The sequence below is a fragment of the Rhinopithecus roxellana genome, chromosome 4 (genome assembly GCF_007565055.1).
Source record: "Rhinopithecus roxellana isolate Shanxi Qingling chromosome 4, ASM756505v1, whole genome shotgun sequence".
Taxonomy (NCBI): domain Eukaryota; kingdom Metazoa; phylum Chordata; class Mammalia; order Primates; family Cercopithecidae; genus Rhinopithecus; species Rhinopithecus roxellana.
In genome coordinates this window covers 126944283-126960677 of record NC_044552.1, presented here as the reverse complement: position 1 = coordinate 126960677, position 16395 = coordinate 126944283, and the positions used below count along the sequence as shown (strand labels likewise).

Sequence of the window (16395 nt, the reverse complement as noted above, 5' to 3'; positions counted from 1 at the left end):
AATGAAATCCATGAAGGAAAACACATAATTAAAACATTAGAAGTTTAAAATTTAAAAAATCCTTTACTTTGAATTTGTAAACCAAATTATTGAGTCACTTTAAACAATATCTTTTAAGAAAATTTTATAAGGTTCAGTAAGAACTCTCACATTCTAAAAATCTCTGAGGTAGAATTTTTCCCTGTGTACACTAGGTCCTTTTCTTGTCACCTGGCCTCAAATTTTTCTGAAAGCAGAATTATTACCAGCTTTATGTATCTTGCTTATTAACTCCCAACAATTCCCCAAAGCAAAGAAAATAATTTGTGGCTCCTGGTGATTAGATTTATACTTTAATTTCTATCAAGTTTTAAAATTTTTTTCAATATGCCCAGTTACATCCAGTTCCAATGATTCTGGCCGATATCTTTCCTAGAGACCTGATCATTTTTATGTGTGAAACATCATGATACTTCTTGAATAAAACCATCTGTGACTGTTCTATTTCCTGCTTTCCAGCTGATGTTTCATGTGGACAATGGCGCCGGCAGATTCACTGCTATCTATGATGCTGGGGTTCCAGGGCATTTGTGTGATGGACAATGGCATAAAGTCACTGCCAACAAGATCAAACACCGCATTGAGCTCACAGTCGATGGGAACCAGGTGGAAGCCCAAAGCCTAAACCCAGCATCTACATCAGCTGACACAAATGACCCTGTATTTGTTGGAGGCTTCCCAGGTGAGTGTTGGCTTCCCCAGCAAGAATGTCTTTGCTCTCTTATGTTAGTGGTTTTGAAAACATTTATATTTACGTATGTCTAAGAATGTGTGATTATGTGTACTTGCTTCCTAGCTTTAGAATTTGCTCCTATAAATAGCACCTTACCTAAAATTTCCAGTGTGTAAAATGAACATATTATATAAACCACCTGGGACTGAACTTTTCATGAGAACCCCCAAAGTTTCATTTGTGGAGAGATTGAAGCTAGAGGAAATGAATTTGGCTTATAAAAGATATGAGGCATTTAACAGCAATTGGACCCAAACTTGGTGTTCTTTCTGATTTTTTTTTAAATTAATATACCAGAGGAATCATAAAATGTTATGGAACTTATTTCCTCAAGTTCTGGAAATCATTGGGTTAAATGTAGCTAATTTCCCCCTTATGTTATTATAGAGTTTATATTTATATTACAAAGAAACCCAAGCAATAAATCCTCATTCAAAATCCTTCTCTAGCACATTAAACATAGCATGTGAACTGCAGAGATTTACCTAAAGTGCCCATAAACAAGAGTGGCCCAACTTGATGAGAAGTAAGCCAAGTGGCTCTTAATAAGTACTGTAATAACATAGCCTCCTGGAATGGTCTTTCATCATTTTGTTGAGAGGAACTTTTGTCCCCGTTTATATAAAGCTCCTTTGCTTAATGAAACAAGCAAAATGTATATTCAGCAATTGTTGACAGAGCAATGTTGACAGAAATGCAATGGGAGCCCAACGACAGCTCCTCTTTCCAAAGTGCCTTCTGGGTTTTAAAAAGATCTTTTGCCTCAATCAGGATACATTCCAAGACATTATGAAGGAGGTAATGTACTTCTCCATTCAGTCTATGAAATGGAATCCTAATTAACACCTAGTAGGCCTGCTGATACAAGCACCTCCATAATAAGAGGAAGATTCCACATGAATTTCCAAACTACTTAACCTTTAGGGATTTATTTTTACAATGTAAGAAAGTGATAAAGTCACCTTCAAAAAGTTCTAAGTCAGTACTTAAAAGTATCTGATCAATTGCTTTGTTTCATGAACTAACATTTTACAATTTTAAGTCATAACTGTAAATCTGTTCATCCCAAACCACTTTATTTCATTCTTAAGATGTATAATTCTAGATGTTTTCAGATTTTATAATATATAACTGTTAAAAAGTTGAGGCTGGGTGGGCATGGTGGCTCATGCCTGTAATCCCAACACTGGAATTACACTTTGGGCTGAGATGGACAGATCTCTTGAGCCCAGGAGTTGGAGAGTAGCCTGGGCAACACAGAGAAGGGAGGATCGCTGGAGTCCAGGAGGTTTAGGCTGCAGTAAGCCTTGCACCACTGCACTCCAGCCTAGGCAACAGAGCAAGAACCTGTCTCAAAAAAAATTTCAGTTGATCTTTCTTCACAATTCTATTAGTAAGGCTAACAACAAAACCACTAACTTTGCATAAAACAGCATTCCAATTTAATCTCAAGCTAACAGGTGACTTTGAAACATGCTCTTAATATTTGGCGCAGGAGCATTTCAAAGCTGAGCCCTCTTGCGTTGCCTTTTTCAGATGACCTCAAGCAGTTTGGCCTGACCACCAGCATTCCGTTCCGAGGTTGCATCAGATCCCTGAAGCTCACCAAAGGCACGGGCAAGCCACTGGAAGTTAATTTTGCCAAGGCCCTGGAACTGAGGGGTGTTCAACCTGTATCATGCCCAGCCAACTAATAAAAATAAGTGTAACCCTAGGAGGAGTCTGTCAAAACAAGTATATCAAGTAAAACAAATATATTTTACCTATATATATTAATTAAACTAATTTGTGCATGTATATAGAATTCTTTCTGTATTCAGATGGTGCTAATTCAGACTCCAGACTGAATTTTAATTCAAGTTCTTTCTCAAGTCTATAAATATTAAACTTATTATTTCATTCTAAATAATTGCCTGTTTTGTGTAATTTTAAGGATAAAAGGAAATTGGCCATAAATTGTTGAATTTGCAACATGCCCTCCAGTCATCTCAAGGAAAGAGTTCAGATGTAATTTATGAAGGCAAATTTTTTAACTTATTTCTATTAATACTTTTATCATCCTTTACCATGTATGTCAGCTTTGGCCTTCTGTCCAAGCCACTGACAGCAAGTGAATTTGGCATGTGTGATTGGGAGGAAATCAGTTCCCTTACTCTGTTTGTGAAAGAATTAGCAAATCATTTTCCTGACCCAAGTTCATTATTAGAGAGTTTAACTAGCCACATGAGAGAATAGCTTTTTATGCTGAAGGTAGAGGGTATAGATCAGATTCAGTCCAGAAAGCTTAATTATTTGATTTTCTTATTGATAATGATTTTTGGGCTTTGGGGAGATGCCAGAACCAAGCTTATGAATGACAACTAAGCACACATTTGATACTACAGTACTAAGATTTGGGACTCTCTAAGCCTATAGTGAATATCACAATTTACACCTAGGTGGGGAGGAATAATGCTGAAATGCATTTCTACTTATCAGGAAGCAGTAAACCAGAAACTTAAAAGGCATGCTTCATTGAGTCTTTTGGAGTTGTAATTTGACCTAACAAATCCATTTTCTAAAAAAAGTTCTGTGTTTTGTTCTCCTTTTACCCATGATTTCAGTCATCTTCAAAGAGCTCTGTGAGAAGACTGGCCTTGATTTTATGCACCAGCTTAAAAAGGAAACGTTTCATTTGCCATCTTCAGTAGACAATGGTCGCAGTCTAATAATTCAGAACATGTAAAAGAACAGGAAACTTTCTTCTCCTATTTTAGCAAAAATTTTAGCAAAAAAGAATAATCCTCTCTGACAATGTTATCCACTAGGGGAAGGAAGGTGCTGTTTCCAATCGAGGTGATGACTGACATATTCACTATTTCACCACCGTCCAGTTGCTCAATACAATTTGTACACACAACTTCATTCTAGAGAAGCAATTCTCAACCTTGGCTCAGTGTTTTAGAAAAGTGCCTATGTTTTAGAAAAGGGCCTAGGGAGTTTTCAAAAATCTGGTACCTGGTCCAGTGATTCTGATTTTGTCTAGGACATAGCCAGAGCATAAGAAATTTTTTTTTTTTTTTTTTTTTTTTTTTTTTTTTTTTTTTTTTGAGACAGAGTCTCATGTTGTCACCCAGGCTGGAGTGGAATGGCACCATCTTGGCTCACTGCAGCCTCAACCTCCCCAGTTCAAGTGATCCTCCTGCCTCACTCCCCAAGTAGCTGGGACTACAGGTGTGCATCACCATGCCCAACTAATTTTTATATTTTTAGTAGAGATGGGGTTTCACCATGTTGCCCAGGCTGGTCTTGAACTCCTGAGCTCAAGCAATCTGCCTGCCTCAGCCTCCCAAAGTGCTAGGATTACTGGTGTGAACCACTGTGCCCAGTCAAGTATGAGGATTTTAAAAAACATTCCCAGGCAATTCTAATGTGTTGTCAAGGATAAGAACCACTATTCTAAAAAGAAACATTATCCTCCATGCCAATAAAGAGTTTTATAGTCATTCGAGAACCCTACTATTAGCTTTGTCTTGGCCATTTCCACACTTATTAAAAAAATAATATAGGTCAGGTGCAGTAGCTCACACCTGTAATCCCAGCACTTTGGGAGGCCGAGGCAGGAGGGTCACTGGAACCCAGAAGTTTGAGACCAGCCTGGGCAACATAGGGAGACCCTGCCTCTACCAAAAGTCTAAAAATTAGCCAGGCATAGCAGCATGCACCTACAATCCTAGCTACTCCAGGAGGCTGATGCAGGAGGATTGCTTGAGCCTGGGAGGTCAAAGCTGCAGTGAGCTGGTGATCATACCACTGCACTCCAGCCGGGGCAACAGAGCAAGACTCTGTCTCAAATGAAAGAGATATCTTTTTATATCAAATATTGAATCTAGTGAATTTAATATATAAAACATTGAATCTAGTGAATATCTTTTAACCAAACTTTAAGAAATAAAACTTTTGAAAACCAATGTGTTTTAAAAGTGGAAACATACATCTGCACTAAACACTGACATGACTTTGGGGGCTTAATCTGGACACTGAGTGGGATAAATGGGAATAAAGATGTTGGGTTCCTTAGATTAAAAGCTAAAGCCTTTCTTTCTTAAGCCTTGCACAGAAAGATATGTAACAAAATGGAAAGCAAAGGTACTTAAATTGGCACTCCTATCAGAATAAAATCCTGCTTCAGTCAATTTGTAGGTAGAGGCCTTAGAATGATAGAATTGGAAGTGAATTGAGATCAGTGAATACAGTGATTCTTAAGTCTAGCTAGATATTAAAATTGCCTTGGGTGCTTAAAAAATCTACATTTGGGCTGGGCACTGTAGCTCATGCCTGTAATCCCAACACTTTGGGAGGCCAAGGCAGGAGGATTGCTTAAGCCCAAAAGTTTGAGACCAGCCTGAGCCACATAGTAGGACCTTATCTCTACCAAAAAAAAAAAAAAAAAAAAAAAAAAAAATTAGCTGGGAGTGGTGGTCCTCACCTGTGGTCCCGGCTACTTGGGAAGCTGAGGTGGGAGGTTCACTTGAGCAGGGCAGGTTGATACTGCAGTGAGCCAGTGATTGTGACAGTATGCTGCAGCCTGGGCAACAAAGCAATATCCTGTCTCGAAAAAGAAAAACAAAATTGACATCTGGGTGTCACCCCAGCCCAATTAAACTATAATCTCTGGGTAGGGCCCAGGCATTGGCATTTTCTAAAAATCCCCACTTGATTCAAATGTGAAACCAAGACTAGAAAACCCCTGGGCTCCTGTCACCTCCACATTTTATGGGGAAGAATTAGAAGGAACCCAAGGATATTTTGATAGCTGTGCTCAAAGTCCAGCCGTAGTAAAGTTTCCCAGTGTAGTCCAGACAGTTGCATCTGGATCCAAGCAGAATTTACTGAATTAGGTTTGGGCAAAACTTGTCCCACACAACGTTCATACTCCAGAGTGACCCGTGAATTTGGATAACCAAAAATTGTCCAAATTTTAAGATCAGAAATAAGGACATTTTGGTTGGGCACAGTGGCTCATGTCTGTAATCACAGCACTTTGGGATGCTGAAACAGGTGGATCACCTGAGTCAGGAGTTCGAGACCAGCCTGGTCAACATGGTGAAACCCCATCTCTACTAACAATACAAAAATTAGCCAGGCATGATGGGGCATCTGTAATCCCAGCTACTCGGGAGGCTGAGGCAGGAGAATTGCTTGAACCCAAGAGGTAGAGGTTGCAGTGAGCCAAGATCATGCCACTGCACTCCAGCCTGGGTATCAGAGTGAGACTCTGTCTCAAAAATAAATAAATAATAAATAAGGACATTTTATGAAAGAGAAAAGTTTCTTCTCTAGTATTTTTAATTAATTTCTGACCTCAAAAATCAAATTAATTCTTACCCCTAAACAAGATAAAATATTTTCTCCACTCAACCTTGTCCCCTCAATGATTTCCTCTCCTCCTACCACCCACAGCAGTTATGAAGAAAGCAGAAGACTTTTCATTTATTTTCCAAACACCCACTCCTACCAGGTTGTCAGCCTTCTTCTTTAAAAAGGTGCTTTGCACTTTAGGAGAAAAACATTTGTGAGGGGACTTTTATTGAAGTTACCATGGTGAACACCACTGACTAAAGAACAGAGCAGATTTCAGCCCCAAAGCACCAGAACACTGACAGACACTTAAGGCTTCAATTAGCGCTTTAAAAAAATCATCACTATTTTCTCCTACTTTGATTTAACCTATTGTGCCCAACTACAGAACTCTTCGAGATTTCCTACTTACTGACCGAGGAAAAGAGGACTTTGACAAATTGAAATTCTCTTGATGTTATATGAATTATTTGCTGAATTATTTGGTGTATAATATAATCTGTGATTAACATGAAAACAAAACACAATACCATAATCCATTTTTGCAAGCCCTGAGTATACTCTTTTTTACTACCACTTGCAAAGGATATGACTCAACTGCTAATGCCACTTTTTAATCTCATGTTAATGTCTTTTAATCTCAGTTAAATTAAGAGAGATATAAAAACATATGCACTTTATTCCTTTGCTCAACTGAGATTAATACATACCTCACACCCAAGTGTACCTGGAGGGAAGCAATGCCCCAGGCTGGACCCTAAGTTCCAACTTGATTTCGGAATCGTGGCATGCAGGGTGGCAGCTCAGACTCATTCTTCGGCCTTTATGCCAGTTACCTAAGTGAGCATGATGTTTGTGCCCATTATTGATATGAGGGTGTCATTGGCTGAACTGTGTCCCCACAAAATTCATGTGTCAATGTTCTAAACCCCAGTATTTCAAAAAGTGACTCTATTTGGAGACAGAACCTTTAAAGGAAGAATTAAGGTGAAATGAGTTCACTTGGATGGGCCCCGATTCAATATGACTGATGTAAGAATTTGAGAAGAGATTAGGAAACAGATAGGCATAGAGAGAAAACCACGTGAAGATGAAAAGATGGCCACCCACAAGCCAAAGAGAGAAGCCTCCAGAAGAAACTGACCTTTCCAACACCTTGATCTCAAACTTCTCCAGAATTGTGAAAAAATAAATTTCCATTGTTTATGCCACCCAGTCTGTGTTACTTAGTAATGGTGGCTCTAGAAAACTAATATGGAATGTTTCTTCACTAAAAATAATATTAAAAAAATTTAGTGCCGGGCGCGGTGGCTCAAGCCTGTAATCCCAGCACTTTGGGAGGCCGAGACGGGTGGATCACGAGGCCGGTAGATAGAGACCATCCTGGCTAACACGGTGAAACCCCGTCTCTACTAAAAAATATGAAAAACTAGCTGGGCGAGGTGGCGGGCACCTCTAGTCCCAGCTACTCGGGAGGCTGAGGCAGGAGAATGGCGTGAACCTGGGAGGCGGAGCCTGCAGTGAGCTGAGATCCAGCCACTGCACTCCAGCCTGGGCGACAGAGTGAGACTCAGTTTCAAAAAAAAAAAAAAAAAAAAAAAAAAAAAAGATCAGCACATTTCAGGTTCTCTGAAGAGTGACATATATATCATAGAAATCCATTATTTTGAACAGTGACCATTATCACTTATGTAATGATTAGAAAAAGTTTGAGAATAAGAAAATAAAAGCACATTCATAACATACTTAAGAAAGTTGTTTTATATATTTTTGGAGATATTAGAAATAGCTACATTCAGTTATAAGTCAGAATTAATACTTTTTGAACGTTTTGGTAGAATGGGCTCTCTTGAGAGCTAGTTTTGTATCTTTAGGTTTGAAGAACTGCTCATTCACCCTTGGACAAATTAAGGCCCTGTTTTATTTAGAAAAGTTATCTCCCTGAAGCTCTATGCTTCTGCAGGAACACACCTAGAGATAGAAAAGGTGGCAGCAGTAGAAGAATTGAGAGGTAATTAGACACTGATTTATTTTGAAGGTTGGGTTAGGCTATTTTTGCATCACTATAAAGAAATATATGAGGCTGGGTAATTTATAAAGGAAAGAGGTTTAATTGACTCACAAGAAGCATGGTGCCAACATCTGCTTGGCTTCTGCTGAAGGCTTCGGGAAGCTTACAATCAAGATGTAAGGCCACAGGAAGTCAGCCCATCACATGGCGAGAATGGGGAGCAAGAGAGAGAGAAGGGAGAGGTCTCAGACTCTTATTAAACAACCAGATCTCCATGAACTAACTGAGCAAGAGCTCACTTATCACCAAGGGGGTGGTGCTAAACCATGCATGATGGATCTGCCCCCATGATCCAATCACCTACCATGAGTCCCCACCTTCAACACTGCAAATCACATTTCAACATGAGATTTAAAGGAGACAAACATCCAAACCATATCAAAGGTGGACTAGTGCTTCCTGAAGGATCGCCTATGGAATGTGACAAAATAAGGTACTGATAACTTGTGGTCATCTGGAAGGATAGAGTAGGTATTACTGGGGGATGTGAGTGGAGTAGGCTTTTTGTGGAAAACATAACACAGAATTTAGTTTTAGACAAGTTTAATTTGTAGTTATCTAAGTGCATCATGCCACAGGCAATTGAACATAAAGGTCTGCAGTTCAAGGAAAAGATCTGAACTACAGATATAAATATGGGAATCATGAGAATATTGATGTTATTTATAACCACAAGACTGAGCGAGATCACTAAGGGAGCGAGTATAGAGGAAGGACTATGGACACACTCCCACATTAAGAGTATTAAGAGCATGGGCATCAGAAACATTATTCAGAACTTAGAAATAGGCAAAATAAATTTCTGGATATTCTTTCAGTGCAGTACTTAACTGGGCTTGTCTTTCTATCAACTGGTCTGTTTTAAAACTCCACATAGGCAAAGGTGAACTTGTAGGTTTTTGTCTAGTAGGGATGCAAATAAGTTCTGTCTGGTGGAGAGATAACCCTAAAGGTAACAGTTTTATATCTGAGAAATCTTATCCTAATATTCTTTCATGAAATGTGTGTGTGTGAGTGTGTGTGTGTGCATATGTGTGTGTAGCTTCTCAAATTCTTATACCAGTTTTAACATTTTATTGGTTCCCTCATGGATTAAGTTAAATAAAATCTTTGACATGAGTTCACACTATCTTTGCCTGAGAGTCATAAATTTTTTAACTTTGAAAACTGGGAAAAAGGGAAAAGGAGTAACCAGCTGAATTTGCCCAGGTTAATTGAAAACTAAAAGCCGGTTCACACAATGTGTTTATTTATGATTGAATTTTCTCAACACCCTGACCTTATGTTTCCACTGCTACATTTCTTATGAAGTAAATAGTATGTTTAAAAGTTACTTTAACGCTAAGGAGGGAAAAAAGGCTTAAGAGAAGAATTTTGGCTTTTTATTTCACTTTTATGGGCAATTACATTCTCCTGTTAGTCAGCCTCAGCTTCTAGACACAAACACACACACACACACACACACACACACACATACGCGCACACACACACATCCAGTCTTACCTGTTTAATAATGTTGGAGCCAAGAACAGATTCTCTGAAGCCAAATACACCACTGATTTTTATATTTCTTTACAGAAGTCAAACTCTTGAATAATAACAAAGGATTGAAAAAACATAGAATTTTTTTTTTTTTTTTTTTTTTTTTTTTTTGAGACAGAGTCTCGCTCTGTCCCCAGACTGGAGTGCAGTGGCCGGATCTCAGCTCACTGCAAGCTCCGCCTCCCGGGTTCACGCCATTCTCCTGCCTCAGCCTCCCGAGTAGCTGGGACTACAGGTGCCCGCCACCTCGCCCAGCTAATTTTTTTGTATTTTTAGTAGAGACGGGATTTCACCGTGTTAGCCAGGATGGTTTCGATCTCCTGACCTCGTGATTCGCCCGTCTCGGCCTCCCAAAGTGCTGGGATTACAGGCTTGAGCCACCGCGCCCGGCCAGAAAAAACATAGAATTTTTAAATCATTTTGTTACTTTTGAATTACATAGGACAAAACAATAGTTTTAAGTTAAAAAATTATGTCAGCATATTATTTAAGATCACTTTATGTAATTAATTTGTATAATATTTAAAGTCTATTATCTTACATGTAACTTAAATAAAATTATTGACTTTAACATCACAAAAGAAATATCTGAACAGACTTTCACCGAATTTGGAGAACGTGTTTTGGATTGACTTAATTAAAATGCAAACTACGCAACATTACAGAATTCACTGGAGCACCCTGATGGGCACCTCAGGGAGATGGGCAATCATCCCTGAAACTGAAGTATCCACATTAGAAACTGTTAACTGCTTATGGAGGAAAATACACCATACATATTAACACATGGTGAACAGAAAAGAAACACAATATCAAGTACAAGTTCCAAATCAAAATTCACCAAGCAGATGCTACAAATTTTAGGTGCTGATGAGTCATTGTGCTATATTTTGCATGGGCAACTCTATAGAGTATGTTCCAGGGTTAGAACCACCAAGGACTTATTTAAATAAATAAATGATGGTTCATACATCTTTCAAGAGGTATAGAATCGGCCAGTTAACTTCTTTGTACATAAACAGATGGAGATGGAGTACAGAAGGGTAGAAGGATGGGAGGGAGAGGCAGAAAGAAAGAGAGATTTAGGCTTTTCCCATTTTAAAGGTGATAGTCCCTTTCATTTAAATATGTAAATAAAAGTAAATGTATTTATAAATTTCTTTTGTTTGGTCTTATACCAAATGCATATTAATATTTTCATTGATATTTTAACAATGTGTTGTGGAATCAAAAATGGACCAAAACTAACTTTATGATCTGATGTTTGTAATTCTTACATTTTTATACCTTAAAATATCAATTGGATTATTTAGATACTCTTCATTTTTTTGATTCTTAATGATAATTAAAAAGTTTACACTACTATGTGTAGATGATTCTCCAAAATAACACTTTGTTGCTATGAATAGTTTAGTCCCAGTAAATAAAATGTAAATTGAATATAATTTAACATTTCATTTTCTTTTATAAATTGGTTTTTAATGTATTAGTGGTAATCATGCTGCCTCATATAACGAGATAAATGTAAATTATGGATCTGGTGAGGCAGATGAATATAAATTATGGATCTGCTGAGGCAGATGAATATAAATTATGGATCTGGTGAGGCAGATGTGCAGAAATTACTTCATAACAGTCAAAACAATCAAGGTGTTCGGCATCACTGTGTTAGGTAGTTAACAAAATGAGTAACTGAATCATAAAATTTATCTGGTTTTCATTAATTGGCATGCATACTCACTTGATGTGCTCCAGTGGGCTCTAAACAGTGCAGCTATTAAGTGGAAACTTTTAATACTTTTATTTTGTATAATGCTCTTTTAAATGGAAATAGAAATATTTGCCATTTTTGCCTTACAAAGACAAGAATTCTCTTGAGCACAATCATAAACCCTACATGTACAATATCACTAGTGAGAAAGTACAGTTTGGCAATAATTTTCAAATGGTATGTTGAGACATGTCAGTGGGTTATAAGATCAAATTACAGATTTGTAAAAGAGCAACTTTTCTAACAGAGTAGGATGGAAGGAAATGAATCAAATAGAACACAGTAACAACACCAAAGTGCACTCTACAGAGGAAGCATTGTTTCGTGAAACTTGTCTTCTGTACGTTTCTGTGAGTATACACACTGGCTCATAATACAAAATGTATTTATTTCTGTGGATCATAATTTTTAAAAGTTGAAGTAAAGGATATCAGAAAATATGGGAAAATAAAATGGGGGAAAATGAAAGGGATCAAAAAGGAAATTATTTCTTTGGGAAAATTAGAATAACAAATTTGTAAAATGTATATACTAACCAATAAAATTGGCTTAGAAATGTAATATAGACCATCAAGCTGTACTCTCAAACCTCACTGGGGTGTTCCATTAAAAACTGTGGCTTCATGAAGACTCCGCAATTGTGATGGCTCTGACTCTACCGGATAGTAAGGGCTTCAGTTGAATCAGAAAACTTGTCACTGAAAAGAACAGAAAAAATGTGGTCACAATAAAGAAGAGTCATGGGAGAACAAAGTTATTGAAGGAATAATGGAAGAGGAATATAATGGAAACTAAAGACAACCAGATCCAGCACAGTAAAACTAGGATTTCTCTTTTTGAATTAAAACATTGCCAAAATCTCATTTCCTCAGCAGACTCTGAAGAGTAGAGCCCCCATAAAAGAATTTTTTAAAAGGCAAATAAAATACAAAGAAAGATTTGTTCAGATCAGCCTTTAGGTTAAGAATAAACCATTTCTTAAGATCCATTTGTAAAAATCATATTCAGACATAAACTAACAAAAATGTATGCAGCAATTGTAGTAGCTCATGCATAATTATAATACTGGATAAAATAATATACTATTTTGTATGGGTTCTTAAAAAAATCCTTTTTAAGGTAAAAGAAAGGTACATTTACTGAATGTATTGCACTGCAAGACAACTGCCTGAAATCTATTCTCTTTACTTCCGGAAAGAGTTCCTTACATTTTCTTAGGGACCTATTCCTTTCACCATCCCTATGCCAGAACTGGGTGCTATCAATTCAATAAGTGAATTCCATTTCGCTTCCTGCCTACAATGCTTGAGATGATAAGGAATCTAATCAGAGCCAGTGAGTTTTTAGTAAGGCTTATTTGAAATGATGCACCCCTCTCCTGAGCTAAAGCGTAGTGTGCATAAGGATGTGACAGTTGGAACTGTTGTATCTGATTTGCTACTAAGTAGGGATAGCCCAGATCTGCCAAGCGACCAAGGGATGCATCCTGAGGATGAAGATGACGTTGCAAAAGGCAGAATGGAGAAACTACATCTCCAGTAAGACCTCATCTGAAGCCTGTCATAACTCTGCCCTTTTCACCTATGTGCACCAGAATAGTTATTTTGTTGTTAAAGCCAATATTGGAGTTTCCTCTCATCTGCAATATTCGGTTCTAATGGATAGATCTGCGAGCCATGTGCCAGACCCTGTACTCTGCCTAACAGACACAGTTTCCTAATAAATGCCCTCAATAGTCCTTTGTGACAGCACTGTTGTCATCCCCATTTTAGATATGAAAAAACAGAGGCTTAAAACAATTAAGTGGCTTGCCCTAAGTCACCAAGCCAGAAGGTCCTGAAACCATACATTTTAAATTTAAAACATTCTCATTAGGTTCAATATGTTCCAAAAGTAAAATCCTATATTACTTTTCTAACATTTCAATTATTTTAAAAAACTAGAACTTGAAGGATAAAGGTTAAGTAGTGATTGGGAGCCCAGTGCTGTTCTCATTGAGAAGAGAGGCAAACAACGTTCCTGACCTTTCTTTCCACATACATTCAGTTAAATCCTAAAATATACAGGCACTCTTGAGACAAGAAGTATATCTTGTCCACAGTTCTTTAGTTTGTAAGCAAAATCCTCAAACCAGGCAAAGCAACACAAATGTGTTTATTATCAAAGTATCAGGATTTTTCGTGGAACCCAAAGGAAAAACAGAGAAGCCTGAGACTGTAAGGACATGCAATCAAGGACTGAAACTATCAGGGCTCGTGGCAGCTATTCTGCCTCCATCTTTGCTTCTTTCCCACTGTGTTTCTGCTTCAGTCTTCTCTCTCTCCAGATGGGATGCCTGGCTTTGGCTTCATGGAAATAGACAACCTCTGATTATAACAGTTATTTTCAAGGGGCCTATGGAGAAGAACCAGCTGCTCTTTATTCAAATTTTAAATTCCCTAAGAAGGAAGCATGACTGGCTGGACATGAATCAAGTGTTGACCTCTTGTGATCCAAGCGCTATTGCAGGATCAGGTGGTACGAATAATCACTCTCAAGTGGCTGAGAGGTGAGGTGATCTAGAGAGGAGGAGATTGGCTACACAGAAATCCAAAAACTGTTTGACTATAGGATTAGCAGTAAAACGAACCAAGACAAAGTCAGAGCTAAATTCAGGATGCATAGAAGTTCAGGGGAGAAGGAATTCTGTGGGGCTGTCAGGTGAGGGTTTGAGTCCCCAGGGAAACTTGAACTTGGTCATTAAGAGATTTAGGAAGAAGAAGGGAAGGTAATCCAAATAGGGAAATCTGAAACCTGAACAACAGAACGTGATCTGATGAATGAATGAATCATTTTTTAAATAAAATATGTAACAACAGAAACAGTCATTGAAAAAAAAATGAACTGACATTTTGAAAGTAGAGCTTTTTTGATATCCCTAAAGAGGTAGTAAGAATTATGTGGTGTCTCTTCGAATTCTTCCAAAAAGACAGACAATAAATGAATTTCTTGACTAAGTGTGGTTTTGAAGTGAAAGCTTTATCACCACAACTAAAAAATATTAGTCATTGATTAATGATAATGAGTTTTTAAAATCTTTCTTCTTTCTTCCCCTGCTTCTAAACAACCCCATCTGCCTGATAAATCGATACAAATTTCTCCATAATTTAAAGTCTTAGTGTTTACTCAGAATGTTTGGTTTGTGTGTCTATTGCAGTCCACATAGTGCAAATATGAAAAAATATCTAATTTTCTTAATGGAAAGTCTATAATTGATTCAATGTAATGTATTTCTGAAAGATTAATAAAACTACTTCTCCTCATGGCAATAAGACAAACATTAAACAAAAACTTCTCTCAGGAGTGAATGGCAACCCCAGTGACCTCCTTCTCATGATCTGCAAACACTTTATAAACACATCCAAGTGGGATGTGATGGTTGGATCCACTGTCATCTCTCTTGAACTAAACTAGATTGCTTTCCCACTCAAGTGGAATAAAAATGTAAAACTCAAATAATGACCTTTATTTATGCTTTCTAGATCAAACATTAGGATTCTCAGAAATGATTTTTCAATTAATTCTAAAACAAGGTTATTAATATGAGTAGCTTGATAAATTATAAAATGCCTCTTGCTTTTCCTCTGTCTTCTCCCTTTTTCTTTGCCTTTCCATTATGTCACTCTCTTGTTTTAAAAAAATATATATCTAATCTTGGTGAATGCCTGGTTGAGATCAATAGACATGGCTATGAAAAATGAGAACAAGAAAAGTTATCACTCATCTTTCATGTGGCACCTAAGTTTGAGAGCCTCCTATATGTAATGCACTGATTAGGTGCTGGAGACACAATGTTGAATAATTAAGACAGAATCCCTTGTCTGTTCTCTTCCTCTGGGATAGGCAGGTAAGTCGAGCAATAAATAAAATAAAACTTTGTTGGGAGTACTATAAAGGAAACAAGGGACTAAAACAGAGAGAAATGGGGAAACCAACTTTAGAATGTATGCTCAGGAAAGCCTTTTCTCATTTTAGGTGATACCTAAATAGTATCTCATTTTAGACATCATTTGGGTGATACCTAAAATGAGAAGAAGCCAAGTATCTGTAAAGCATGTTCATGCGTTTGGGCAAGGCAGGGTGTCACTCCTCAGAAGGCAGTTTGAGCAGAACTAGAACACAGAGACTCCAAACTGGGACAGGATAGATGTCTTCTAGGAAGCAGAAGAAGATCAGTGTGGCCAGAGGTTAAGAAGCCAGTGGAAGGATGGCATGAACTGAGTTGGACAGAGGTTCAGGACCACATCATGCAGGGTTTTATGTATTATGGGGATGAATTTGGGTATTGGTTTTAAGAGTAGTGAGAAGCCACTGAAAAGCTTTAATCACAGGGCCTGATTCAGTTTCTTTTGCTGCTACCTGAATACAGGATTGGAAGGGCACGAGAGCAAAAGCAGAAAGATGCCCAAAGTTATTGTGACAAAAAGGTGATAGTGGCCTGGACTACGGTGTGTTTGCAGAAACATAGAGAAAAGGATACATTAAAGAATATTTTGAAGACAGAGCTAGACTTAAGATGGATTGGGTGCAGGGGAGGCACCTGAGGAATAGGCAAGGAAGGAGATTTCAAGGACAACTTTTAGATTTCGGGACTTGAAAGATCATGCAGATGATGACGACGTTATTTATAAGACTAAGGAAAACTAGGGAGGTGAGAGGAGAGTAACAACTATAGGATGCTTTGGCTACAGAAAATCCAGGCTTAATGTGCTTTAAATCTTATGAAAATGTGTCATCTAACATAACTAAGAGGTACACAGTAGGGCAGGATCCAAGTGCTAGACTGAAGGGCTCTGAGTCCACTGCTCTGTGGTTCTCTTAACTCTGCCCTGTTCCTTATGGGTCTATCCTCAGGCACAA

The 16395-nt window shown here is 37.9% G+C and overlaps 1 protein-coding gene across 7 annotated transcripts in view; it reads left to right on the top strand.

The window, feature by feature from the left end:
* The window catches only part of LAMA2 (laminin subunit alpha 2), a 676086-nt gene extending 673408 nt beyond the window's left edge, over positions 1-2678 (top strand). For all 7 annotated transcript variants that reach the window (XM_030928801.1, XM_030928799.1, XM_030928802.1 and 4 more), the window contains 2 exons: positions 499-721; positions 2309-2678. In XM_030928801.1, the coding sequence (XP_030784661.1) occupies positions 499-721; positions 2309-2466 (381 nt within the window). In that variant the 3' untranslated portion in view covers positions 2467-2678. The remainder of the gene's footprint in view (positions 1-498; positions 722-2308) is intronic.
* Positions 2679-16395: the final 13717 nt, after the last annotated feature.